This window comes from Anoplopoma fimbria, chromosome 3, assembly GCF_027596085.1.
Source record: "Anoplopoma fimbria isolate UVic2021 breed Golden Eagle Sablefish chromosome 3, Afim_UVic_2022, whole genome shotgun sequence".
NCBI lineage: Eukaryota > Metazoa > Chordata > Actinopteri > Perciformes > Anoplopomatidae > Anoplopoma > Anoplopoma fimbria.
In genome coordinates this window covers 22,484,746-22,512,683 of record NC_072451.1, presented here as the reverse complement: position 1 = coordinate 22,512,683, position 27,938 = coordinate 22,484,746, and the positions used below count along the sequence as shown (strand labels likewise).

At 39.4% G+C, this 27,938-nt stretch overlaps 1 protein-coding gene across 2 annotated transcripts; it reads left to right on the top strand.

The window, feature by feature from the left end:
• Positions 1-38: 38 nt before the first annotated feature.
• On the top strand, positions 39-18,380 carry LOC129115720 (polyamine-transporting ATPase 13A3-like). 2 transcript variants are annotated; one of them, XM_054627016.1, is made up of 33 exons: positions 39-200; positions 1,894-1,963; positions 3,499-3,672; positions 3,924-4,097; positions 4,307-4,377; positions 4,543-4,626; positions 4,798-4,867; positions 4,968-5,102; positions 5,228-5,300; positions 5,467-5,598; positions 6,692-6,859; positions 7,036-7,193; positions 7,343-7,531; positions 8,532-8,593; positions 9,099-9,249; positions 9,545-9,667; positions 9,787-9,804; positions 10,394-10,544; positions 10,744-10,864; positions 11,396-11,520; positions 11,671-11,834; positions 12,485-12,616; positions 12,847-12,926; positions 13,058-13,100; positions 13,561-13,670; positions 14,005-14,101; positions 14,534-14,606; positions 14,717-14,894; positions 15,491-15,672; positions 16,096-16,184; positions 16,400-16,480; positions 16,718-16,813; positions 17,408-18,380. In XM_054627016.1, exons 2-33 carry the CDS (start codon positions 1,913-1,915, stop codon positions 17,588-17,590), a joined length of 3,738 nt encoding a protein of 1,245 aa, XP_054482991.1. In that variant the 5' UTR covers positions 39-200; positions 1,894-1,912; the 3' UTR covers positions 17,591-18,380. The 2 variants fall into 2 exon arrangements, with proteins under 2 accessions (XP_054482991.1, XP_054482995.1); XM_054627020.1 differs by lacking the exon at positions 16,718-16,813.
• Positions 18,381-27,938: the final 9,558 nt, after the last annotated feature.

The window sequence follows — 27,938 nt, the reverse complement described above, 5'->3', positions numbered from 1 at the left end:
GTGTCCTGCAGTGACCTCACATCCTGTTTTCCCCGACTTCCTTCTGAATGGACCGGTTTGGGACTGTCCGATCTCGGCGCAGCGTGGATCCGTGTTGTGTAGACGCGTGTCTTCACAAACGGTAGATCCACAGTGTTGCACGACTGCAGAGGACAACCTTCTGATGCAACGTCACATGCGTTTATAGAGAAGAGTCCTAGGTAAGTTAATGCAATGGTGCTTATTTACACGATGTTTGTATTGGCCTCTGTCTCATGAGAAGATTAAGATAAAGTGTCAAAGCTCAACAGCAGTTTGCGGAACAGTTATTTGACTGTGTAACAAGTGGTTGAGACTGCGACTGAAAATGGCTCCTCATTCATTATCTGCTGCTGATACAGTGTGGAAATGTTTGTTTTCCACTCTGATAGGAAACGTCTGACTTGAGGTTTCATATACAACGTGTTGCTACCAGAGAAACTGCACAAGTTTCTATAAAAAAATATCCACCTTATTTGACTTAATGTGTTACAACTTTTATTGTGCTTGCTTAAAAGATTTGACACTGCAAAGTGTCATATAGGTGTGAAATCTCTACAAATCTAATTTAAGTACTGTAAACATAAACCATTGATGGCAGAACTTCTTGCTCTCTGAAGACTGTAGGTGTGCTAAAGTTGAGTCCATGCAGATATGTTTGCACATCTGGAATTTCTTATGTAAACTTACAGTTATGGCAAGTTGCAATAGGGATCTGAAATCTGGACTCTGCTTTTGCTGCTCTAAAACTGCAACATGGTTGTTTTGAGGCCAGCCCCGTGTAGCTTTGGCTCTATGTTTGGGGTCTTTGTCCGGCTAGAAAATAAATCTTATCCAAAGTCCTTGTTGGCCTGCAGACAGCATCTGGGTTTCAAACAGGATTTCTGATTATATTTGCTTGTTTATTTTACTGTTTTACCTCCGGTCTTCCATGACCTACAACAGAAAAAGAATCATCACTGCATGATGCTGCCATAACCAGCCTTGATATTGGAGAAGGTGCTCATGATTTAAGATATAGAAAAAGTTCAGCTCCTTACAGTTTTTGATTTTTTTTATAGCCGATGTAGTGTGTGTCTTACGTTTGTACCTAATCTGGATCAATTTGTTTGCTTTTAAAACATATTAAAATAAGATGTTTTCTGGGGATTAAGAGGCAAAAATCTTAATCCAAAGGATTAATATTACAAGAAATGTTTGCTTCACAACAACCTCATAAATGAATGTGTTTATTGACAGGTCAGGTCCAATAGGCTGTGAGTCACTATTATTGAACACAAAAGTGTGTGCATGGTACAAAGGTTTCAGAGAATTACAGCCTTTCCTGCACTTGGTAATTAAAAATATGCAACAACAAGTTGACAGGTTAGTGTGCTGTGAGGCTCAGTTTAAAATCCTACAGATGGGACATGTTAATGGACTAGCCAAAACAAGGCTGTACTTCAATCTCTATCCAGCTAATGCTCGATAAACAATTAAAAAAACACAATAAAGGTAGCTTTTAGGCTTTGAACACAGTGTCTGTTTATGTTTAGTAAGGATGTTACTTGAAAGAGATATGTGTCTCTCCTTTAGTTAACTTATTATTTACCAAGTATATAATGGAAATGATGTTTCCATTATATACTAGTGATTCATTCACTACATATATACTATATGTAGTGAATGAATCACTGACTTCATTTCCTTGTTTGGGCTTTTTTGTTTGTTTCAGAAGTCATAAAACTGAATCTATTTATGCCCTTGGCTGAGATTGATCTTGCAACATGTTTGCTGACCAGACAGAGTCAAAGACTTCTATGATAAGAAAGCTTCAGCGAGTAAAACTGTTGGAAATAAAGTAAATAAAGTGATCGCTCTTTTTTTCCTTTGCAGTTGTTGCACTTCTGACACCATGAAGACGAGAGAGGTGAACATTATAAACCAGGGTCTGGAAGATGAGATGGTAAATATCACTTCTCATTTTTACATTGCTTTCCCTGTCAACATTGTCTTTTCTATTGAATCATCAAATAACAACGTTTTTATATTTTAAAAGAAAATTTGGTGTGTGATTTTAAGTTAGTTTGGGAAATAGAGGGTGTCAATCAAATGATAACAATTAGAGATTTGTAGCATTTTGCCTTTTTAAAGGATATAAGTCATTTGTAAATGTATCAGTAAAGATTGAAATGAAGTAGGATTAAATTGATTTGAATTGACGGCCACTGAAATCAAGTAATTTGGAGATCTTGGTAACTTCACAAGTCAAAATAGAGGGGAAAACAGCGAGCTTCACTCTCCCAGGTTGACAAAATCCACCAATCAGGTGCTCTTAAACTCCCTTTTTTTTGTAGTGGGTATTATAGCTTCAGTTAATGCAAGGCCTAGCTGGCTGGTTCCAGTATTTATGCTAAGCAAGCTAACAAGTCGTGGCTTAAGCCATATAATTAGCATACAGACATGAGAGTATCAGTGTGTTTCCTTGATAACATGTTCCTTCATTACAATGAACAATGACACTTGATCTTATTAGTTCAAACCCACATGTGACGTCCTGTTACTGTTACTATTCACCAAATCACCAATAGTCCCCAACAAATAAATGAGTATTTGCTCATGTATGACTAACGTCTGCTGATAACTACATTGCCCAGCTGTTAAAGGAAATAGTCAAGCTTTTTTAAAATAAACAACAACCAAAAAACCTTATGTGAGTGACCTTAAAACAATATTGGCCTTTTTCATATAAGATATTATGCCATGTCACAGTAGGAAAAGCACAGATGCAAATAATGAAATGAATGATGGCTGAATTCCACTAGATGCTTCCTGTCAATGTGCATGCTGGCTCACTGTCAGACTGTCAGTGCTTACTGGGACTCTAGAGTAGAACAGATCGTTGATAATATTTTGTATTATTATTAACATTTGCTTGCTTTTCCTACTCTAACAAGTCAAAATGTCTGCTATTAAAAAGGTCTGTTGAGAAAAATGGCCAATAACATTAGCTGTTTTTCCATTCACATATTTTTGTGCACATTTTGAAGTACTGCATCAGAAAAGCTCTATTGAATTGTCAATATCAAAAAAAAGTTTACGCTTGCTTGAACTTTTTTTTTCTTTATCGGAAAAGTCTTGATGCGCTAGGTTTGCAACCTCTACTTCTCCAACTGTTCCCTGGCAGATTACAGTCATGCATAGTCTATAGCGCCAACTACTGTAGCCCAGCTTATAGCTCCAAACCAGTTGATGGAAATGTGCCTAATTCGCATTTCTTATTTTGCAACATTGAAAAAGTTTCCTTAAAATTCTCTTGACAATTAAATGGAAACATGGCCACTGTTGGTTTTTGGACTTGTCATGGGTTTTTTGTTGTCATTAAGAAAAACACAGAAACGAACCATAATTATTTTAAGATTGTATTTAATTGTCCCACTTCACAAGCCACAGAGCTGTGTAATCGTCCCACTCTGATAACATGAGTGTTTGGCCGTGCAGGAGGTGTGGGGCTACCAGCCCTGTCTGTGGAAGAGGATCCTGGTGGGTGTGGGTGCTGTGTTCTCCGGGGGTCTCCTGCTGCTGCTGCTCTACTGGCTGCCCGAGTGGGGCGTTAAGGGCACCTGCACACACACTTCGCTGAGGGACGCACACACACTGCTGCTCAGAACCACGGTAGAAAAATGGCAGAACTTTTTTGTAAATAAGGCTATGGCTGTGTTCCCCTGCAAACAAGAACATGTATTTACTTATTTGCTTTATATGTGGGTGAATCCACTTCTTCCTTCAAAGAATTGTGCGTACGCTCTCGTGCTGCTGCTCATAAATCATTCTGACACGTGTTACATTCTTTGACACACACTGAATTACACCACACATTATAAATTCAGCGTGAATTTTTTTTTATTCTTTATATTGCTAAACAGGATGAGTTCAAGCAGTGGTTTCGAGCCAAAATACATGTGATGTCAGCTCTGGGAAAGAAACCCTTTGACAGCCTGGATCTGCAGTCCACGGACCAACTGCCGAACGGAGACGCAGACCACGGCATCAGCGCCGTGTGTGAGGAGCATCATGGGAAATTTAGACAACCTTTTCAGGTGCCTCAGTGGAAAATGTTTTTTGCTTTTCATCATTTTTTGCTCATCTGATGCTAATTCCATATTTATATTCAGTGATCTGAGTAACTGATTGATTATAAAGACGTACATTTAAGTTTTTGTGTCCTGATCACTAATTGGCTGGTTTTGAAGTATGTTTGTAAAGCTATTACACAGTTAATATATGACCATCCCTTTCTCCCTCTTAGATCCACTACTTCACCCACCACAGCACTAAATACTACTGGAGTGATGTGATACAGAACTTTGAATTGTACAAGTAAGAGTCCAGATGAAAAGAGAAAAGTGCTTGTATTTCAAAATAGTTTGAAAATCCTTGCTAAATAAACCAAATGTCTGGTATTGAATAGTTGGTACAGATTGCATAATTTGTGTGTTGTCTGTTGCTCTGCCCAGTAGAAATGAATGTGTGTGACTTTTCTAGAGGCTTGGAGGATGTGAAGGTGAGCTGTGCAAGCATCCACTCTGACCACAGCCCTGGACTTTCTAAAACACTGCAGGACTACAGGTACACACAGATTTGATCTTTTCTTACAGATTGTTCTCTCATCTCATATATTTATTTAAATATTTCATTTTTCTTATTAACTATAGAACAAGCATTCGAATATAAACTTCCCCGAAGGCATGTGACCATGTTAAAGTTACAAACTGCTTCAAATTCCTTTTTTTCTATTAGGAGGTTGTTTTTCGGGGAGAATGAGATTGCTGTAAGAGTGCCGTCTCTATTCAAGCTTCTCATAAAGGAAGTGAGTTCAGAGCTCTTTAATATCACATCTGGCAACTCTTTTAGTATACTAACACCATCAATGCTAATCTTTTACGTGTTTCTTTCTCTTCCTCCTTCAGGTCTTGAATCCCTTCTACATCTTCCAGCTCTTCAGTGTCATTCTGTGGAGTGCCGAGGACTACTACTATTATGCTACAGCGATAGTTTTTATGTCTGTGATTTCAATAGCTACCTCACTGTACACTATTAAAAAGGTGAGTCATACAGCAAAACTGTTTTTGTAGGAAATCCACATAATAATCTTTTCCAGAGAAGTCTGTATTCAGCATCCTGTGGTTCTCCAGTAGTCTTCCATGATACTGTGTGTCTCTTATTCCAGCAATATGTCATGCTGCATGACATGGTGGCAACACACAGTGTGGTCCGTGTTTCAGTGCGCAGAGGAAGTAAAGGCATGTTACACTTTCTGGCTATTATTTTATGTAGTATTGTATTAAAGTCCTATTATTAGTCTGTAATACATTAATAACATTATTGAGATCTATTAGCATCCCTATGATTTGCTGCAGCGAGAGTGTGTCTCATTTCCACTGCTCACGGTCTTAACGTTGTTCCTAGATATTGAACAGGCCATGTCGACAGATCTTGTGCCCGGTGATGTCATCATTATGCCAGCAAATGGGATGATCATGCCCTGCGACGCTGTGCTCATACATGGGACCTGCATTGTAAACGAGAGCATGTTGACAGGTCGTATATCCTTATACTCATACTATCACACACACGCACACACACACAAAAATCTTAATACAAAGTTTACTTGTTAGCTTTTCCTGGAGCGTTTCACTGCATCTCAAGGTCTTCATCAGCAGACTCAGTTCAACGTCTTGGGAAAAGCTAGCAAATGGACTTTGAGTTAAGATTTTTATTTTTGTCAAACTGCTGTTTCCAAGGTTCATCTTAACTGTCTTATTTTTGTTAAGTTTTATCATTTAGACACACAAGACAGAAATGGCCTTCATTTTTAATGTCTTGACAAAATTGATTTAGCACTAATCTTGAAATATTATGTTGCTCAGCTTGTACTATTGGTACTACTGGTACAGCCAGCTAATGTGTTTTAGTACTTTCACTAATGCTACTAACGGTGTTTTAGTCAAGACCACCTTAAACCCAGACCTAAGTCACAATTTGGAATATTCAAACTAGAGGCACTTTCACCTCTTTATTGCCATATATACTGTGTGTATGTATGTATGTATGTATGTATGTATGTATGTATGTATGTATGTATGTATGTATGTATGTATGTATGTATGTATGTATGTATGTGAGAAATATCTTGTTGAAATAATCAAAAGGCATTGCAGAGGGTGAATTATGTAATGTGTGGGAATATACCTTTGTTGTCAATGAGCAATCACAGTTATGATGCTAAAAAAAATATCAACCAATGCAAAGGTAATTTAGCGACATCCCCACATTTGTGGTCTACAAATAAAATGTAGAGTTATAGAGACAAAACAAAGTAAAGAGGAGGTAGATTCCGTGATGAGACTGAAAAAGACCTTCAGAATGTGGCCTTGAGACCTACTCGAGAATTACTGTCCCAAATAATAATCCAAAAATGGTAACTTTGTTATAAAATCTCTAGTGGTCTATCTCTCTGTGCCTGCCAAATGTAAGCCACCCACACACAGAATAAATAGCACATTAGTTCTTTCAATTTAACCCAAACTATGAAAACTTTGGTTCATTAATTATTTGAATTGCGCACAAATTTACAGCTTTTGTGTCTGTTTTAAGGGGTTTTATTAAATTTTAATCCTCCGTCCATCTTCAGGAGAGAGCGTGCCAGTTACCAAGACAAGTCTGGCCAGTTCAGGTGAGGAGGCGGCCAGGAGCTTCAATATGGAGGAGCATAAGAGACACACCCTGTTCTGTGGTACCCACGTCATCCAGACGCGCTTCTACGCTGGAGAGCTGGTGGAGGCTGTTGTAGTCAGAACAGGTGAGACGGAGGAAAAAACTGATTGGCTCGCAACCTTAATTATGGAAATAGCCTTGATAATTGAGCTTCTTCTGTAGCGTACAGACTGATCGCCCTCAGGGTTGAGCATATTCAGCCTCTGCAAGTGATTACTAGAAGATTAAAATAATCAAATGTCTTTATTTGTGTTGCCACAGGCTTCAGTACAGAGAAAGGCCAACTTGTGCGCTCCATCCTGCACCCTAAACCCACAGACTTCAAGCTGTACCGCGACGCTTACCTTTTCTTGTTGTGTCTGGTGGGGGTGGCAGCCATCGGCTTCATCTACACCATCATCCTCAGTATCATGAACAAGGTAACCTGTTCTTCTAGGACATGAGAGGAGAAGCTCACATGCAAATGTTTCATTTAGGACGCTGTATCTCAAAGAGAGTTTAGGATTCTATCATCCTATAGAAATTCTTCTTTGTCAGTCATTGATGGCTCCTCATCGTTCTCATCAAGGTTCCAGCTAAAACCATCATCATTGAATCTCTGGACATCATCACCATCACCGTGCCCCCCGCTTTACCGGCAGCCATGACAGCCGGTATCGTCTATGCGCAGCGTCGTCTGAAGCGCGTGGGCATCTTTTGCATCAGTCCACAGAGGATCAACATGTGTGGTCAGCTGAACCTGGTTTGCTTTGACAAGGTAGACTTAACCTTCCAACCTTACATAGACTGAATAAAGTCCTGATTTAGAATGCATGAAAATTAGTAATGAGGCATCCAAACCCACTTCCAGTTCAAGTACAAGTACAGGGAGAATGACTTCATGGTTTTACGACCGTTAAAATCACAAATTAAGATGAGTCATGATGTCTTGAGGCAGTGCTGTAGTTGCACATTGATTCCATTTGGCCACTACACCAAGCATAATGCTTCTTAAATGATGTGATGGGATGGTATTGATTTACTTGGACAGCATCTTAATCTATACTGTGACCTTGAAATATCTATAAATAAACTTCCTATAGCTTGAAACATTCCTTTCATTATATCACATTGAGTGAGCATGGAGATACATTTGATACTGTTGGTGCAAAAATAACAATCAAAGTAGAGCTGTGTGATGATTCATTCTGCAACATTCATTCTGGCAAACAATTAATCGTTTGTTACTTTTTAAGTGAAATGTGAATATTTGTCTTTTGGTTTTGCACTGTTGGTAACATTAAACAAGCAAATTGTCAGCTTGGTCTTTTTCAGCAAACAGATTAATTCATATACTGAAAATAATAATTAGTTGCTGCCTTAAATCAAAGGTGGGTTTGTGATAATGCAGATGGACCAAAACACTTCCACAGCTGTAATTACATGCTGCCTGAAAGTGTCTTTTAACTAAATATTTTGTACTTTTTAGATAGAACCGCAGCAGTCCGTCCTAAACCAGAAGCCAAGTGTTACAGTCAGACAGTTTATTTTAAGAAGCTCCCAGTTGTTTTAATTCTTATGTTACATTTTTGTATATATTATACATTAAGAAAAGAGATTAAGAAAATGTATTTAATTATTTGACTTTATGATTTAAACATAAGGCAAAATAAATGTCTTTACCTCTGAGAATTGAGGCTTAATAGCATTGATTTCCTACTCTGAGGCGTTAATACAGTTTGTGTTTGTGCATTAAATGTCTGTATGTTTTCCTTCAGACTGGTACTCTGACAGAAGATGGTTTGGACCTGTGGGGTGTTCAGACAGCTGAAGATGGCGGGTAAAAGAGAGTCTCTTGTATTCGTTGTCTTTTTGCAAAAACATCTGTATTATTATAGTTTTTCTAAGAGTAACCACAAAACAGAGGATAATCACAAATCCAGAGGCATTCATTCATAATAATAAATCCAGCTGGATGAATTTTGACTTTAGTATTCTGACACATCATTTGTATGAAAAAGCACTCAAGCTGGTTGGGCACTGTGAGACAATATAAACGTATCAACAGATTTAAACCGTCGTAACATCCCTGTTTTACTCAGTTCATCGTGGGGTATTTTGCTAATCAATTAGCATAACTGTTTAATGGCCGTATTGGTTTTCTATATCATTTTTTGTGTGAATGTGATGATTTGTCAGATATTTAACTTGCTAAATTCAAAGGAAAATTTATACTTCTGTATGCCTGTTTTATCTATGAAGTGTTCCACAGTTGAGGCCTAATACAAATACAAAACTTTTTTTTTAATACAGTATTATCCTTCTCTCCTCCCTTCATATTACAGCTTTTCTCCCCCAGAGGCTGATGCAGCTAAAGAAAGTCTGGTTAACACTGAATTTGTGGCCTGCATGGCTAGCTGCCACTCACTGACCAAGATCGAGGGCGAGCTCTCCGGAGACCCTTTAGACCTCAAGATGTTCAGCGCTACAGGCTGGGTGAGCAAATCTTTTCAATGTTTACACCCAACTTGCTTCGTCACTGGCACCACAACTAGCTTGGACACCGGTGTGTCCATGAATTATGCAGCACCATGCTCATCGCGTTGGCAGAGAAAGCTTTTCTTAGCTAAAGTGATTACAGTCTGGTACCATGGATACTTCAGCATGAACAGCAGAAAATGCCTCTTTCAAAAGGAAACAGGGACTGAGGTTAGACCAAGTGTAAAGGAGTCTACGAGCTCAACATGTTATTAAGATATCATATGATCTCATCTTTGTTTATTTCTGTTAGATACTAGAGGAGCCAACAGAGGAAGAGACTGCACTCCACAATCCCATAATGCCCACAGTGGTGCGACCTCCAAAGCACTCCCTCCCTGAAGCCAACCAGAACAATCCACTGACTCACAACATGGTACAATAACCATCCATGTCATTATTTTGTGATCAGTGTATTTTTCTATGGCTGAAAAGATAGTTATAGTCGTCTGAACTTAAATTACAATACTATTAAATCTGTCTTTTTTTCCCCAGGAACTGTCTGAAATATCAGTAAGTTGTCCTTTTTTCATTAAAACTTCATAACTCTTACAGCAAATAGGTTGACATTTTGGAAAATACCCTTTTTTACTTTCTTGCCGAAAGTAAGATGAAAAGATTGATACTAATGTTTTTATATTAAATATGAAGCTACTGCCAGCGGCTAGTTAGCTTAGCTTAACTTCTAGACTGGAAACAGGGACTCACTAATTAACACCTTATGTCATGTTCAGTCAATCTGTAAGTGTAAAAACTGTAAATTGTGGTTTTATGGGGGGATTACATGCACACCTTTCTCGGTTAGGAGCATTGATTTGCTGTTGTTGCCTGGCAACCTCACAGTGATGACATGACTCCAGGTGTTAGTGGACAGATGTTTTGATGGTTCTGCAGAGCCAAGCTAGCTTATTCTCCTTGTTTGAAGCCTTTATGCTAAGCTAAGCAAAGAATCACTTTTTTTCTATATTTAATGTACAGACTTGAGAGGACGGTCTTCTTATCTAACCCTCGGCCATTTGCTTTATGCTGAAGGTGAAATAAAAAACTGATTTGAAGTTGTTTTTGCACAGAGCATGTATACAACGTGTCTTTTCCTCCTCAGTCCTGTGAGATCGGTATTGTGCGTCAGTTCCCGTTCTCCTCGACCCTACAGAGGATGAGTGTGGTGGTCAGAAGGCTCGGAGAAAAACACATGAACGCTTACTTGAAAGGAGCTCCGGAGGTTGTGGCCAGCCTCTGCAAACAGCACACAGGTTTGACACTCCCCCTGTATGTTAAATGTTTGGGTGGATATTTCCTTCCTTTATTTGGCATCGGTATGAAGATACACAAAGTAACTGACAATAAATAATAAAAAGTATTTCAGTGTCTGGATTCGACCCTTATATCTCTTCCACATACGGCACTCGTCTAACTAAAACCAGACTGACGTGGCTCTGTCCCTCTCTTCAGTCCCACAGAGCTTCACAGAGACTCTGGAGACCTACACCAGGCAGGGTTTCAGGGTTATTGCCCTGGCACATCGACAGCTGGAGTCCAAACTCTCCTGGCACAAAGTCCAGAGCCTCAGCAGGTACACATCCCTCCACAGATAACACTGTGCATGTAGCTACTGGCAGAGACCCGAAAACACTTATCCCCACTAATAACTGGACAAACATAGATCAAGTGACATAATGTCCAAATATTTAAAATATGAGGAAATGTCAGAATTAAACTGCAAGCTGTTTGCTGGACTCACAATTTTGCAAGCACAACAACCTGCGGGGAGGAATCCTTCGTTGAAGAATCAATAAAAACCCACCAACCTTAACCATATAATAATGCAATGCAGCTACATATGGCACAGTTTATGTTAAAGGGCGTAACTGTATAATATTAATGAGCTGATTGCTAGATAAGAAGCCCTTGTGACCATTTCAATGAAAGCAACACATTCATTTCTGATTGTGGATGTTTTAAATCATTCTGCTAAATGTAGGAAATATTAAACTTAAATAGAAAGACAAGAAAGGTAAGCAGAAAGGCAGGATTTATTGACTTGAAACATGAATTTTGTCATTATTAGTGAATAATTATTGTTAATGATATTTGTTGCTTTTAGGGACCTGATAGAAACCAACATGGAGTTCCTTGGTTTGATCATCATGCAGAACAAAATAAAAGAGGAGACTGCTGGGGTTTTACGTGAATTACGGCAAGCTAACATCCGCACTTTGATGGTCACAGGTAAATCAGTTTAGAGACTTTATTCACACTTGTTATAATGTTATGTCATCATTGCATCAGAAGCTGATATGTAAAGGACATCATTTTGAATTTCAACATCAGTACGTTCTCTTATTTCCCCCTTTTTTTCTCTCTTTTATCCTCTGTTAGGTGACAACATGTTGACAGCAATATCTGTGGCTCTAGATTGTGGTATGATCCGTGCACATGAGAAGGTCATTATTGCAGATGCTGCGCCTCCTAAGGATTTCCACCCTGCTAGTATCACATGGCATTACACTGAAAACCCAGCTCAGACAAATAAGGACAATCAGGTGAGAAGAAAAAGCCTCAGAGCCACTGAGTGATGAATAAATAAGTATATATCAAAACACAAAAAACAATACTGTAGGTAGCCTATTCATTGTAGAGAATATTTGTACTACCTATCTTTGTTAGAATATGGTAGTCAAAACTGCTCCAAAAGAAATTTGAGCTGATCATGATAGGCTTTTGTTTTTATTCCCCCTGACCCGTCGACAGCCGTTGCTGCGTTATCTGTACGCCTGCTCTATTCTTGTGAATAGAGCAGTTCTCTTGAAGGGAAATAGCTCTTATTTGGCACAAATGTCAACTTGCACTCAAAGATGAACTAATTCGATTTTGGTAGTCAAAGGTCACTATAGGCTAACAAAGCGCAATAATTCATATGCTTATTATTTGAACTGGGCCTCAAGTTCAAATGTTGTCAAATGTCTGAACAAGCTGAATTAAAGGAATACACACTGCAGACACAAATGCTTTGTGTCCTTCATTATTACAGAGCCTGTTACATGCATTTACACTCTTATCAATAGCCCAGCAACTGCATGTATATCAGTCAGATAAGAGCACAGAAAGGATGACTTCCACAAGTCATGCAAGAAAATACAGTTTGGTAGTTTTCTGGTGTTCTATTGATAATAACTCACCGTTTCTCCCTCAGACGGTGGAGATAAAACTGGAGGATGGGGTGTATGACAATAGAGTTACTCAGCAGGAACAAAGCTATCACTTTGCTGTGACTGGCAGAGCCTTTGCTGTCATCACTGAGCACTTCCCTCAACTCGTCCAAAAGGTACAGGTTCATCTTCAGACACATACACACGTTCAGATATTTTGTATTAGGTTAACATCAGGGGCAGTTTTCGTTTATGTCTTACAACACTTGTATCATGACGGAAAACCGAAGTCCAATTCCTTCTATGCCTAAGCATACTTGGCAATATATATATTTAATCAGTCTGATTCTGATGTGGTTTGGACTGTGCTGTAATTCTATGTCTCTCCACACGGCGGCGCTGCAAGCTCGTGCTGAGAGCCACTGTGTTTGCTCGTATGGCTCCAGACCAGAAGACGCAGCTGGTGGAAGTCATGCAGAGCATTGAGTGAGTCTCTCATTTGTTTGTGGCTTCATTTGTAATCTGTTGATGAGCTTTTAATCTGTTGATGGTCATGTGATTATAAAGATTCATCTCCAAGTCAAATGTATAACTTTCCCCCACTGTTCTGCTTCCAGCTACACTGTTGGGATGTGTGGCGATGGTGCAAATGACTGTGGAGTAAGTATGGATTATTTTTATTTCATATGCACAAATCACAACATATCAATATACTTTATCCCTTCTCTTATAAGACTCATGACAGCTTTGTAAACATGCTTACATGCCAGTGTCTTTTTGGCTGTCAGTATCTGCAGAAAAATTTACGTAACACTTGAGACTTTGTAAAAAACAAGTGAGTGTGAGTGGTGGAAGGGCTCATTTACCAAAAAATCCATACCTACATATATCCATACCTAATATAATGTAATGTTTCTTATTTAAGCCTTGTATTTCAAAGTTACTAGTATGATACAAGTAAGTTGTTTCTAAAATGTAAAATATTTCCACCTGAAATGTAGTAAAAGTCTAAAAAATGTAAATACACAACTAAAGGTGTGTCACATAGAAACTTCCACCTCTTCTTATTGGTAATATTTTAATGAAAATTGATACCAATTAAGATAACTCTCTGTCTCAGGCTTTGAAGAGAGCTCACAGTGGGATCTCTCTGTCTGAGCTGGAGGCCTCTGTTGCTTCACCCTTCACCTCCACCACCCCAAACATCTCCTGTGTCCCCAACCTTATCAGGTAGCAACTCAATCCTGATGGAAAATCATCCAGAATATGACATTTCAGGAATACACTTGAAAATGAACAAAATGTTTGACACATGTTTTAAAACATCGTTACATCAGTTCTGTCAGTCACCACCAGTGATGTAATGATAAATAAACAGGGTTCACAGTTACACTCATACACTCACAATTCATTGGTTTGATAGTGGCGAAATTCTTTGTTATTCTGATGGAATAAAATGAACATTCTCAGTTTTACTTAAACATTTTGATGCCAACTGTGAGAACTGGCCTTTTAAACCTTTTCTATTAATTCTGTTTATCTCTAAATGTCTTGCCTTCATAAGGGAGGGCCGAGCTGCCCTCATAACATCATTCTGCGTGTTCAAGTTCATGGCTCTCTACAGCATCATCCAGTACCTCAGTGTCACCTTGCTCTACTCGGTAAACACATTGTATTGATTTACCATGAACAAAATGTGTAACATTTTTAAGAACAAAATAACTTTTTTGTTACAATATTTTTTCCATCATTGAGAATGATATGTTTTATGTTTCCAGCTGCATAACTCATGGTGTTTATTCATGTTCTTGGTGTTTTGAACTTGAAGAGGCAAAAGCAACATGTTTTTTTACAAGTTATTGAAGGTCCTGCATTTTTTAGCGTGCATGGTTAGTGCCATTGAGTTACAAACACTTGTACGGTTTCCACATGATATACAGAAGGTTCATTATGGGCAGGATAATGGAAAGGGAAGGCTGTCAGGAAAATACATTGACTTTGATGTAAATGAGATTTACATTACAGCTTTAAAGTCAGTAAGTTTGAATCGTTGTAGATCCATTCTTGTGACTGTTTATCTCCTGATATTGTAGATTCTCAGTAACTTGGGAGACTTCCAGTTCCTCTTCATTGACATCGCCATCATTCTCATCATTGCCTTCACAAGTGAGCAGCATGAAAAAAAATGCTTTTAATCAATGTTTGAAGGAGTTAAACAAAAAGCAATCAAATATTTTAACTTAACAGTATTATCACTCAGTAACTTCTGTTTTCAGTGAGTCTGAACCCGGCATGGAAGGAGCTGGTGTGGCACCGCCCGCCGTCCAGTCTGATCTCCGGCCGGCTGCTCTGCTCAGTTCTGACCCAGATCCTCACCTGCATGGTCTTCCAGGTCCTGGCTTTCCTCTTAGTACGACAGCAGAGCTGGTATGAGACATGGACCCCTCAGTCAGAGTGAGTAACATGCGTGAAAAAGTAGCTGATGAATCACTAAATCCCTTGTTGGTAAATATATGTAAATGCTACTATATTCAGTCTTTTGTCTCGGCCTTCTGTCCAGCTTTTAAATAAATGGTTACATATTATCCTCACTGCACATTTCAAACTGGTTCCAATCTATTTTGGCTGCAACAAAAACGTCCCCAAAAAATACAAAAATATATTCAAAATAATGAGGTGAAACCAACTGACAATTCAGTCTGATTGTCAGTCTTTGTTGACTTAGTTGTTAATCGTCTGTCTGGTTGGTTAACTTGGCTAATGAAAATAATTTGGTAAAGGCAAGCAAAAAAATAATACATTGGTTGTATATCCAATTTGGTTTTTACTATTCTGACTTGTCTACTGCCTTGTTTTTTATTATATAGTAGAAATTATGGTTATATACAGCAACAGATTGTATGTGAGGTAAGCTAGTCAGTGGACAAACAAGAAAAACATGAGTACAGAAAGCAGAAAAAGTCTGACATCTTTTTCTTATTTCTTCCTCATTTATGAATGCAGAACTTTCCAGAGCTCTGCATTAACTATCTGCTTCTCTCCTCCTTTAGCGCCTGTAATGTTTCCCGCTCCAGTCTCTCTCTCAGCCGAAATGTAACGAGCCCCCACGACCACAAAAACATCAAGAACTACGAGAACACCACCCTCTTCTACGTCTCCTGCTTCCAGTATTTAGCAGTAGCCATCATTTTCTCTAAAGGAAAGCCCTTCAGACAGCCGAGCTACAAGAACTGTAAGACTTATTTTGTTCTGTCATAGCGATGATTGATTGTCAGAGTGATGTGTATGGAAAGAGAATATAATCAGCAAAGAAGGTTTAGTATTTTATCCAATGCTGAAAAAGCATCACAATTAGAATAGAAGAGGTGTGATTAGAATTTATAAAGATTATAAGGATATTGTGCTTTCAATAGAAAGCTGATTGAAAAGTGAATGTAATTCATATAGACCTTACCTTTTAAATTAAATTTTCCAAATTATAATTAATTTGATAAATGTATCCATTCCTGTTTTAAAACCCATTTATTGGTCACTCCAATATGGGTATGACAAACAAATGTTTTACAATCCCTACTGGATTGAATCACTTATGTGTGATGTACTTGCAAGTTGAAAATAACCATTTAAGCTTGCATCACTGAATTTTTTTGATCAGGGCCGTTCATGCTGTCCTGCATTGGTCTGTATACTTTTGTCCTCTTCATCATGCTCTATCCTGTTCCTGCCATCGACAGCTTCCTGGAGGTAAACTTTTTCTAAATTTTTTGTTTTGTTTTTGTTGCACTGCCTGCTCTAAAAGATACAATTTATGTCCCGGATGTAGATTTGAACAGAAGAAAAGTAGAAAAAGTTTTGAAAGTGTGATGGTGTAACAGTGGCTGCTGTGGAGTTGCATGACGTTGATGGTGTGTGTGGTTTTGCATTCAGTGCTCTCTTCCTGCTGCTCTGCCTCCACTCAGATCGTGTGTGTTCCCCATGACTGGCGCGTTACACTGGTCATCATTATCGTAGTGAATGCGGCTGTGTCTTTCATGCTGGAGGTATGCTTTAGAGATACACACCACGCAAGCTCTCTGTGACTGATCTCCTCTTTTAATTACAATACTGTGACTTGCATGCATTGATTTTTTTCCCTGCCTAATGACTGAAATCAATGAATCATGTTTTTTTTGTTTTTTAAAGTTTCCTTTGAGTTATTTCTCTGTGCGTTTCTCTGTGGCTGTAACCCAATCTTTATGACCAGCATCTTCTCAAGTTCCCACTGAAATCTCCCATAGATTTTGATCCTTGACATCATCTGGCGGAGGCTAGTTTTCAGATGCAATCAGGGCGTAAATCGCCCCACAGAGCCCCTCTCTGCTGACACACCTCAGGTTGGGAAGCTTTTGACCTCACTATTGTTTTGTCTGGTTTCACTTTATTGAAAGATTTCTCAACATTAACTTTTAACTCTCTAATTCTCTTGCTTAATTTTTTCCTCTGATGACCTGTTATATGCTGTTACATGGTGTTTAAATAATCAAAAACTAAATCTAATAAAACTGAATATTAAATGTTATTCGATCGCTCATCTTTTGGTCTACTACATTTCATTTGGTATTTGTGGCAAGAATAAATTTCGGCGGACCTCATGAATCAATAAGTGGTCTTCTCAGGAATGTTTAACACCTTGTTTCCTCAGTAGTGCATAAACTAGTTATTGCAAGAAAATGATTAATATAGCAAAGCTCTTGATAATAATGCAATAAGCAGTGTTACACTTAAAATTGTTAACCAATCCCAATATTACCTGCACGTAAAAGAAAGTTCTGTGAATCATCTTGCAATGTAAATAAAATCTAAACACATTTGGTGCTTTGGTTACAAAACTGCTTGAGGAGACTCACTCATGCATTCAGGAGAGATAATGTAAAGACATGCATATTGCTGACTCGCTGCCTAGTTTCTCATACCATATTTGTTCCCAGGAGGCCAATGATCGCTGGGCCTCGTCGTTCCTCTCCTGGTTGTTCTGTCGGAGAAACAAGCCCCCGAGGGTGCGCTACATGAACCTGGCCCTGGAGCTGCAGGACGACGCAGACTGGCCTCCCAGACCCTCCACTGTCACCTACGCCAGCGATCTACAATCCCACATCACTGCCCCCCTCTGACAACAACGAGACTAACAAGCAAACTACTGCACAGACTAAACCTAAAACTTTAGCTTGAGTTGAGTTCAGAGATGTGACAAATGCTCAGATGATGTGTGAGACGTGGAACCGGCTGGATGCCAGCGACCTATCCAGGAGCCTCATAAAGGTGAGGCCTCCTATTGCAACGAATGACCGACACTGTGAGCTGCTCATACATAAAGTTCTCTTTTGTTTTGATTAACCTCGTGAGAATAGACAAACACTATGCACCCATCCAACTGCTGAAACTGGAGCCAGAGGCTTTTGTTAAAGGAATAGTCCAACACTCAAATATGGACTGCTTTTTCGCTCTCTTGTTAAGAAGACTGATAAGAGAGTGATCTCAATTCTCAGCCAGAAAACTAACTCAAATGTACCAGTGACATACAAAATGCAACAACAACACTTAACATTGAGGATGATGTATAAGTGTCCTACAAGTCTCTTAATTGTTACCAGCCGTAATGGCAACACAAGGTATTTTTTTCGCCTTGTGTGTGTGTCATCATGGCAAAATGATTTCCTGGAGACACCGGGGCTGCGGTTGAGAAGTCCTTTTTGCTTAGGAAGGTTTCTAATTGTGTGAAATGACTCGGAAGTATAAAATTGGCCGCCATGATAAGAGCTGTTCAAACTCTCTAAATGCTAAGGAAAGTTGCTTCAATGCTTCCTTTCTCAGCTCCTTTAGTATAGGATACACTGGACCATCCTTTACCAACGGATAGAAGATAATGCCACCCTACAATTCTTTGTGGCGGCAACATTTAAAGTGACGCACCATTTGAAAACAAACGATATGCCTAGCTTGCACAGGTTTAACAATTATTTTTGATACAGTCCTACACTAATGGGATTATTGTTGATGAATATGAATGGACAGTGACAACTATTTGTTTTCTTTTTATATGTATTTATATACTTTAACAAATAAGTAACAAAATAATACAAGAACTGAAAATAAAATAAACAGTAAATATAGCAAACTGTCAATAATCTAATTTGTAAATTTAAAAAACAAGCTAGGCCTATAATAAATTATTAAACTGTTAAAAATCAAAATATAGCTCTACGGTTGAATCTACATTATTGCACAATGGACATATTGATATGTAACAGTTTCATTGATATTGCACAAGTGAATTGTCAGTTTCTACTGGAAACAGTGTTGATTGAGTGAAGCAGCCTGTCACAGAACGAGCCCTTCATATAGCCTGCATGCTATGTGAAGCGCTTTCTGTCGTCTGTCTTCGTTGTTGCTTCACCATTGCAGACCCACGTCAGTGTCATCCGCCGTTGCATCAGCATTATGTAGTTTAGTAAAAGGAGAGTCGCATTCTTTAAGCGTTATTCAATTCAGTTTATTTTGTATAGCCCAGAATCACAAATTACAAATTTGCCTCAGTGTCATCCGTCCTTTGCATCAGCATTATGTAGTTTAGTAAAAGGAGAGTCGCATTCTTTAAGCGTTATGATTGTCTTTTCCTAAATCCTTACGAAATCTCCTTCAGATCTGTCCTTGACCCCATGACGTTTTCCATCGAGGTCAAGGAATAATGGTTAGGAATAGACTTTAGGAGTTAACTCTTTGACTTTTCGACCGTAGCCCTACTGCACAGAGGCGGTTTGGAGAACTTTTCCAGTTGAATATATTTCTGTCTGTGGACAGATTTTGTCAACATGATGCCGTCACAACCGTTCAACAAGCAGTAATGAAACTTTACAGGTGTGTAGTTGAGATCAAAATGAAGGTCGAGTTCAAAGATGGGTAGGTGGGTAAGAAGTGTGGAAGGGCCCCCCACTTTACGCCCCTGGCCTGATTTGGCGTTGTTGCTGCTGTGATCCCAGCACAACATGGTCTCTAGTTTTAAACATTTTGTGACCCAATACAATATTTGAAATATCTGAACCATGTGAGGTTCATTTTTTGTCCACATATCAGAAACATCATACAGATCCAGTATTCAGCTTCTGTTTTGCTCGTCAGGTCCATTTAAGGCCTAAAAGCACTGGATGAGTCTTTCTGCTTCACTGAAAATAAAAACATACAGTCTTCCAATATCATTAGCTGCTGCTAAAATCTAAAAGTTGTATAACAGTGTTAAGTCATGGATTTAAAGAAACGTGAGACAATTATGCCTTTTCGCAATTTTATGAACATAACTGGTACTGTTGTATTCCTAAGACAATAAACATTCCACTGCTGCATTTCTGTCTTAGAGTGGTTTTGGTTGAAATTCTTCCTGTGGAAGAGAGAAGCAGAAATTTCTGTGTCCCTTTTTTAAAATTGTATTGCCTCTGACACCGTGTGTGTGTGTGTGTGTGTGTGTGTGTGTGTGTGTGTGTGTGTGTGTGTGTGTGTGTGTGTGTGTGTGTGTGTGTGTGTGTGTGTGTGTGTGTGTGTGTGTGTGTGTGTGTGTGGTCGTGTGAAAGAGAGATCAAGAGAGTGTGTTAGTTAATAAGAGAATCAAAACCATTTCTGTGTCCGTTGATTGAATTATAAAATCTTTATGCTCTTTTCTTCAAAATACGACTTTCCTTGTTTCAAGGAGAAATAATTACAGCCACTAACATCAGTAAGGTACTGTATATGACTAATAATGTTTTGATTAACTAAAGCAATATAATTAATGAAAATGAATGAATGAGACACTTGCTGCTGTGACAATTTTTTAACAGTTCATTTTAACGTTTGATTTTTATATATTTTTCTGTAACTGTTTACAGCTGTTGTATACATATTTTTCTAATGAAATAAATGTGAAGAAATATGAGAATTAGTCACCTAAATTTCCTCTTTATTACGGTAAGAAATTACATTAAATAAGGGAATATGTTTTAGAAAATTGTAATACAGTCTTTGTACTTATTTTCTTATTTCAACAAAATGTTTCTCTGTCTGGCAACAAATATCCCTGTGTTTGCTCTGCAGAACTCCCATTACATTTCCCAATAAATCTGTATATTAAGCCACTCTTGCGTGCTTCGTGGGGGGCTGACCTTGGTCACACTTTTTCAGCCAAGACTTACTGATCAATTATGGGCTTTCCCAGCCTCCTCGCTGCCTGGCATATGGGTGCTTAAAGGCGCGAGAGTGGAGGAGAAAGAGGGGTATCATTTCATGTGGAGATCAGGGCCTATAGGCAGTGAATGGGTGGATTTAAGGGGGACGGTGAATAAGGGACGGGGGTCCTCGCTTGTACCAAAAAGAAAAGAATCTCCCACAGATCAGGGAAGAGCCTTTTTGGGAATATTCATGATGAGGATGAGGAGGCATCATGAATTCATGTGTGTCTCCCTGACTTGCTCGGATCATCTTTTCAGTAAACACTGGTGTGCGCAGAGCCGGGATGTCTTGCTTTCGATCCCTGTTTGCGATGTAGTTTGGTGGAAAGTGTTGCCTCTCCACAAAGCAATATGGGTTTTTGTGTACTCTGAGCTGTATTCCTTTTGTATCGGTAGAGCAACAGATGGAGAGTGGTGGAGACACATAAAGAAGCTAAAACACACAGCCTTTCTTCCTCACAGCCAGCTACTTGCTCTAAAAGATTTTCTCAAGCTTGCGCTCAGACATGTTCTGTTTCAAACATTTTGGACTTCATCTCCTTTCTCTTTCACCCATACATTTTTTTGTCTGAGTTGTGTACTTTGGGCCTATGCCTAGTCTTTGTTTCTCTCACTAACAAGAGTCCCCGCCAATTGATCTGGACTGCTTGGAATAAATTGAAGAGTAACAGCCACTGTTACACACTTTTGTGCAGCAAAAGTTATAACTTCAGGTGCTTTCTCAATGTGTCTGTTGACAAACACATTCTTTCACTTATTCTTCCTAAAGTGTAGGAGCAGATGTTAACCTGCTGCAGCTTCTCCGAAGTAGTTGGACACTCATAAGGTCCCCGTCTTGATTTATAGTCGAGACACAAGGCCAACCTGATGCTCACTTACGGTTGGCCTCATTTTTACAGATGACACAAAGGCAACCACGTTTGGTAAAAGGTCTGTGACCTACCAGACGGTCACAAAGGCCTTCTCCTCCCTCCTGTCCCGTAAGCATGGGCTCCTTCTCCGGCCCTTCATGGCGTCCCTGTCCCCCTTCCTTTATCAGTCCTTCCAGGCCTGAATGGGCTCTGTGGTTGGTCAATAAATTCAGTGATTCAGGGGGTGGACAGATGCAGCCGTGTTAACGTTTGTTCACAGGCTTGTTGGAGGGACGGGCCCCACCCTGCAGCTCTTTGTCCCCTGTGGTCCCTCAACAGGTTAGAAGTCAATGGAGGGCCTTGTGTGGAGGTGGCAGGGGCATGGATGGAGCCGCCTCTCACATGGCGTTCACACAGGGGGAGGACCGGCCCGGATCACTGTGACACTTGTTAGCGTGGGGCCACACAGCATTGCTGGGTTGCCTCGCTCGCTCTCCCTCGAGGGCCCGTGCGGTATTCAGCACTTTAAACAAACTAATGGTTGAGGCTGCTGGGTTGCGTGAGTGTAAGACGAGCTACACTGGAGTGACCACACTGAAAAGAAGTGCACAAGTGTATCTTACAATCTCAGTTTACAGATCACACTCGCAATAGAAATGAGGTCAGGCCTTCATTTGGCCCACAATCTGTAGTTTAAATTTAAACTAGAATAGCATTTATGCACTTTTGTGGCCCCTGAACGTCTCACACGGTTGCTGAGTTATAGTCTGTTTCTCAGACTCGGCTGGGCCAAATCATGGGAACAGCCACACTGGGAGAAAAGAGACACAGAGAGCCATAGACGGAACAACACACAAACAGAGGAGGGCTTTAGGCGACAGAGAGCCGCGGACAGAAAAAGGCGCACGGAGACTGAAGAGGGACTTAGAGCCATGACTGAAGCCTAACTGTCATGAGAAGATGAGAGTTGCCATGGCCACCCAGGAGCCACCCAGCAAGCATGTGAGCAGGGGAGGCTCGGGGGCCTGGGCCCGGGTTCGGTGGATCACATGCACTAACCAGGGATTATGTGCATAAGTGATGAGCACTAAGCCGGCAGGTGAAGAAGGGAGGCCCTGGGACAAGGAGCGCTCCATCCCTCAGGACAGCTCCCCCTGCAAAGAGCAGCGGACTTTTTCCCAAGTGAGGCTGATCTCCCGTGTGAAGGGGACTCAGCCAGAGGTCCTCGAGTGCTGAAAGGGCATCCCCCAGGCTGCTTTCACAGTGTAAGTGGCCAAAACGCTGGTCTTGTGAGTCATCTTGAGTGGCAAGAATGGGCCATCTTCACATTCATAAATCCTAATGCAAACACACTCATGGATATGGACTAAGCTTGGATCAGGATAAGCACCCCATGGCAGTGCAGCAGCAGGGCTCCCGTTGAAGCTTTTAGGCTCGGTGCTGGTATAAAACAACCAATTCTACGGTCTTTTATCCATCAGAAAGAAAAAAAAATGATCTAATTTAAGTAGTAACTAAGTTAACTTAACAGTAAATTTATGGACAAGAGCTTCACTTTAAGCCGGGATCAACAGGTTGTTTTGACGCAAGGAATCAATGCTCATAATATCCATGGCCTTACAGGAATGTGTTTGAACCTTGATGGCACAAAGAAATCACATTCCCATGGTCCACAGAGAAAAAAATACACAGTTAACCAACCTCCCCCCAACACCTTTTCAAGGCGATAGTATCCCTGAACATATTAACATGTAAATACACTTAGATACTTTGACAATGCACTGAAATGCATATAATCTACATGCTAACTAGTCTTTTAAAGACTTCTCCACCGCTGAATGTGGTTTGGGAACACTTTCATGTCTGGGTTTTAAAAATTAAATGTGAGGCCTCTCTTAGAATCTCAAAAAGCGTTTTTCAATTTGATGAGGGATAAGGCGATGACTGGTTTCCCTTTTCAAAGGGGGAGACCCAGAGTTCAATAAGACTTCAGTCTCATTGCCTTTGCCTCCAAGTTGAACATCTAAATGCTGGCATCTTTTAAAGAAAGAACCCACCACGTTAGGTGACAGATGGCAGGTTGTTATGCTGAAATACCAGTTGCTATGGTCCCCTTTTCCTCCGCAGCTTCCCTTGCCATAGCTAGGCATCCTCTCTGCTGGTGTACTGACTTGGAATAAGCTGACTTGAAACTACTCAGGTTGTTGTTGACAAACATGAGCCTAGATGAGTCTCCTAATCTCCCGCTCCTTTATCCGCTCTTTATTGCCGTATAAACAGGGCTGAATGCGCTAAAAAAAACTAAACCTCTGTTTTCAGCCTTCTCTTATCTCACGCAGGGTTTAATCTAACGCCCTCTACCCTTTTTACATCTCTGCCTTCGCTAAATACGACCATATTTTCGATTCAGCACGTCGCCATGACAACCAGTTATTTCCCATCCTTGAGCCCCCCCTTCGGCTCCTCTTCTCCATTGAAACTGCTACCTCCCCCTTCCCCTTCTTTTTTTTTTTGTCCAAATAAAACAAAGCTCGGAGTGAATGCGCTCTGAGGTAGGTAAATGTATTCAGTGACATCAGCCAGGACGAGTCTATTCTGCCGGATTCCTGTACCACTTGTTTCCAGCCTTGTCTGGGGGCCGGACACTCTGTTGGCCCCATTGTCCCACGTGTATTCCACACAGGCCCGCAATTAATGGAGGCCTTGTCTAAGGCTTCTGGAGCAGAAACTGCTGTTGGGGAGGGGGACAAAAGGCAGGCAGAGCCGGGGGGCTGGGAGTTGCTATGGGAGGGCCCCCCTTCCCTCTTTAAGGGGGAATTCAAAGGGAGAAGAAGGGACGGAGAGCGAGCGGAGCGCTGGATGAGATGTTTAAGTGATCCCCTCTGTCTGTGCCCTCCCCTCCTGGCCCGAGATGTTTTCATGCCAGCAGTTGAAAGGGAAACCTTCGCATTATTTGATGATGAGGATGGTCATTTCACTGCCCACATGGCGGTGGTGGCGTGGTGGAGGAGAAAGCATGCAGGGGCCACAGCTTTTAGACCAGGTGAAGATCAACAGAAGGGTGGCAACTATGTAGAGACTGACTAGAGGTGGAACATATTTTATCTACCCTTTTTATTTACATTTTTTTCAAATTTTACCTTGCAATCTGTGAAGTTGGTCTCCACTACATCAGAAGTAATTCCCAGGTATAAAAGCTCATTTTATCATTAACAGAATATTGGGGCATGAAGAAATCTGCTCAAGCTCTGTTTGCAGATAATTCAGCTATCCTGTTACCTAATAGGGATAAAAAAAATATATATAATATTAGTTAAATAGAATAAGGATTTGGCTATCGGAGAATAGGCTTCTTTTTTGTGTGTCTATCTTGTTTTTATCAAAGTTTAAGGAAAGACTCTGACCTGGATATTTAAATAAAAACCAAAAAGGATTTATGTCTTCCTGCTCCTGTTTCCCTCAACTTGTGGTTATCAGTCACATGCTAGACCTTGATAGCTTCATCACCCTTCCTTTGCTCCCCGGAGCCTCCCACTCCAGGGTTCCCACACTGATACACATCAGGGCTACGCTATAAACTTCATGTCCACACCACCATCCGCACAATAAAGGGGTTGTTTGTGGCAGAGCAGCAGGCTCACTGAAAAACAGGACTGATAGGATGTAATTTATTGTTGTGTGGCCTCTTCTCCAGAAACCCTGTCATCTGCTGGGAGCAGAACCTCGGGCTATTTCAAAGGAGCATCTTGTTAAAACATCCAGTTAGAAGATTAACTTTATGAGAGCAGTTGGCCAGAGATAAAAACAGCATAACTTTTCTCACTACATGTTACCTCCTCTTTTCCTACTAAAAGCTTCACTTTGCACATTCAATAAGCTATTTAGTTTTGTGTCTTGTGAGTTTAACCTCAATAACAACAAGTAAAACACTGTCTTTATGTTCTATTATCAACGAGAGAAACAGTTCTTGTATCCCGAATGAGTTATTTAAGCAAAGAAAACAACACTTATTAACACTTATCCTTTTACTAATTTTATCTTTTGATTTATAACAGATAAAACCCATTTCAACTGGAAGTTTAACTTGATTTAATTTAACTTCATTTGATATTGACTCAGGTCAAGAAGCCAGTGGGGCTTGAAGTTGTCACTCTCACACAGAGAAGAAACTGTGGATGCAAACACTGACCTGGCTTTTGGGGTCATTTCACCTCTGAGGATTTAGGCGCTTTAAGGAGAGAGTTTAAACTCTATCAGGGAGGATAGAGGCATCCGATGATAAACCTGGAGAGACAGAGATGTCTGTCAATAAACATATCTGTGAAACATGCAGCACATGTTCTGTTTTTATATTCAAATCTCACACTACTACAGGTAACAATTATTTTATAGTAAATGTATTTATTCTTTTAAAAGCAATCAATGAGTTTAAAATCAAAATGAAACATTTTAAAATCAGCAAGTAGGAAGATAAAAGATAAGACTTGCTTCATAACATCTTTCTATAAATTCAGGGTAAAGCAACTGCATGCAGTATTTGTTTTTTTAAATTCCACAATCTTACAAATGTACAGAGAGCAGCCAAATTGAAGTTTTTTTTCCCTTCTCTCTCAACAAATTCAGTGTTTTTGAATGTGGTTTTTTTAATATAAATTTGAATGATGATGAAAAAAAGAAGAATCATTTTCTATATATGTATTTATTAGCCATTAAATAATAATAATAATAATTAAATGGGTTTATTAGTGAAATTAGTCTGGCAAAAGAGAAAGAATCAACATGAAAATTTAAAGTAAGTGTTTTATGTGCAAAAATACTGGTTATGAAAAGAAACTGTTATGATTTTGAAAAAAGAAAAGCTGCTCATGAGTGTATGTGGGGCAAATCTGGAGGCTGTTTTTGTAAAGTAACTAGTGTTGAAAAAAGAACGTTTAAAGTATAAAATCAGAGTTGAAATGGTGCCACAAAAAACAACTTCACAAAACAAATGCGGTCCCCTAAAAGATTTTGGATGTAAACACTTCTGATTTTCTTTTAATACATAACTAACTTAATTCTTGTTATTATCAGTCTTCAGATGGTTTGAAGTATCTGTTTATGTTTTCTGCCCTCGACCTGTGATAACAGACGAGGTGTCAGAGTTCACGGCAGGGAGAGGACGGTTAAGTGTCAGAGATTTTCTACTTCACCAGTCATCAGGCCTGCAGTGTGTCAGAGGATGAGGTCTTCACCTCAAAGTCTAAAGCACTCAATGACCCCTGAAAAGTGTGTCTGTGTGTGAATGTGTTAAAAGAGAGATACACACAGGAAAAAAATAAAATGAAATCCCGAAGTCCCGTTGCAAAAGCTGCAGTTTAATGCAATTGTTTATGAATCACCATATCCATCAAAGTTTTTTGGGACATGTGGTCGGCATATTATTTAAAAATTCAGTCAACTCTCATGAACTTTAATAAGTAAAAGTGACAGAAAATACCCATGGAACAGCTTCTGTCTTTGTTTATTTTGAAAATAAATATGCCAACTGATAAAGAATTTGTTGAGTGTAGTTTTGAGTAAAAAAGTAAAAAAATGTTTCAATATTTAACTGTTAGTACTAATAGGTAACCAATGATTTACTTTATAAATACTGATCTTGTCCATCACAGGGTATACTAGCCTACAGTGACCTGTGTGTTGAATTAGTCTGAAGGCCAAAACATCAAAGCAAGGCATTCTGAAATAATATGAAGCTAAAACCAGTACGTTCTATCTATATTTGACAAAATCAAATGTAAAAATGTATGCTTTAACAAACGTATAATTAGAACAGATTAAACCACCAAATCGACTAATGTATTTAACATTGATTACAGTTTAATGTGTTATCGCAGCTGCTAAGAAACGTTTATCTTTATTTATATCCAAGCAAAAAAAAAGTTGTGCAAACAAACATATTTGTTTCAGCTAAGGCGTTATGAACAGATTAAATAATTCATTAATAATTATTAATTCAGACGCTCATTTGTGCCCACTGCCATCAGACTGTATAACAACAGCGGAGACCACAGTCTGTCAACATGCTGACCAGCCCCCCCCCCCCGTGGATATACATGTACATTTTTATTCCTGTTCTATCTTTATTTTGTTGTATAGTATGTGTATTTATTGTCTGTGTCTGTGTAGTTGTATAGTATGTGTATTTATTGTCTGTGTAGTTGTATAGTATGTGTATTTATTGTCTGTGTAGTTGTATAGTATGTGTATTTATTGTCTGTGTAGTTGTATAGTATGTGTATTTATTGTCTGTGTAGCTGTATAGTATGTGTATTTATTGTCTGTGTAGTTGTATAGTATGTGTATTTATTGTCTGTAGTTGTATAGTATGTGTATTTATTGTCTGTGTAGTTGTATAGTATGTGTATTTATTGTCT

Coding starts and splice junctions, on each gene's coding strand:
- LOC129115720 (XM_054627016.1), top strand. CDS start 1,913: ATGAAGACGAGAGAGGTGAACATTATAAACCAGGGTCTGGAAGATGAG. Junction 4,378..4,542: donor CAGAACTTTGAATTGTACAA/GTAAGAGTCCAG, acceptor TGACTTTTCTAG/AGGCTTGGAGGATGTGAAGG. Junction 11,521..11,670: donor CCGCACTTTGATGGTCACAG/GTAAATCAGTTT, acceptor ATCCTCTGTTAG/GTGACAACATGTTGACAGCA.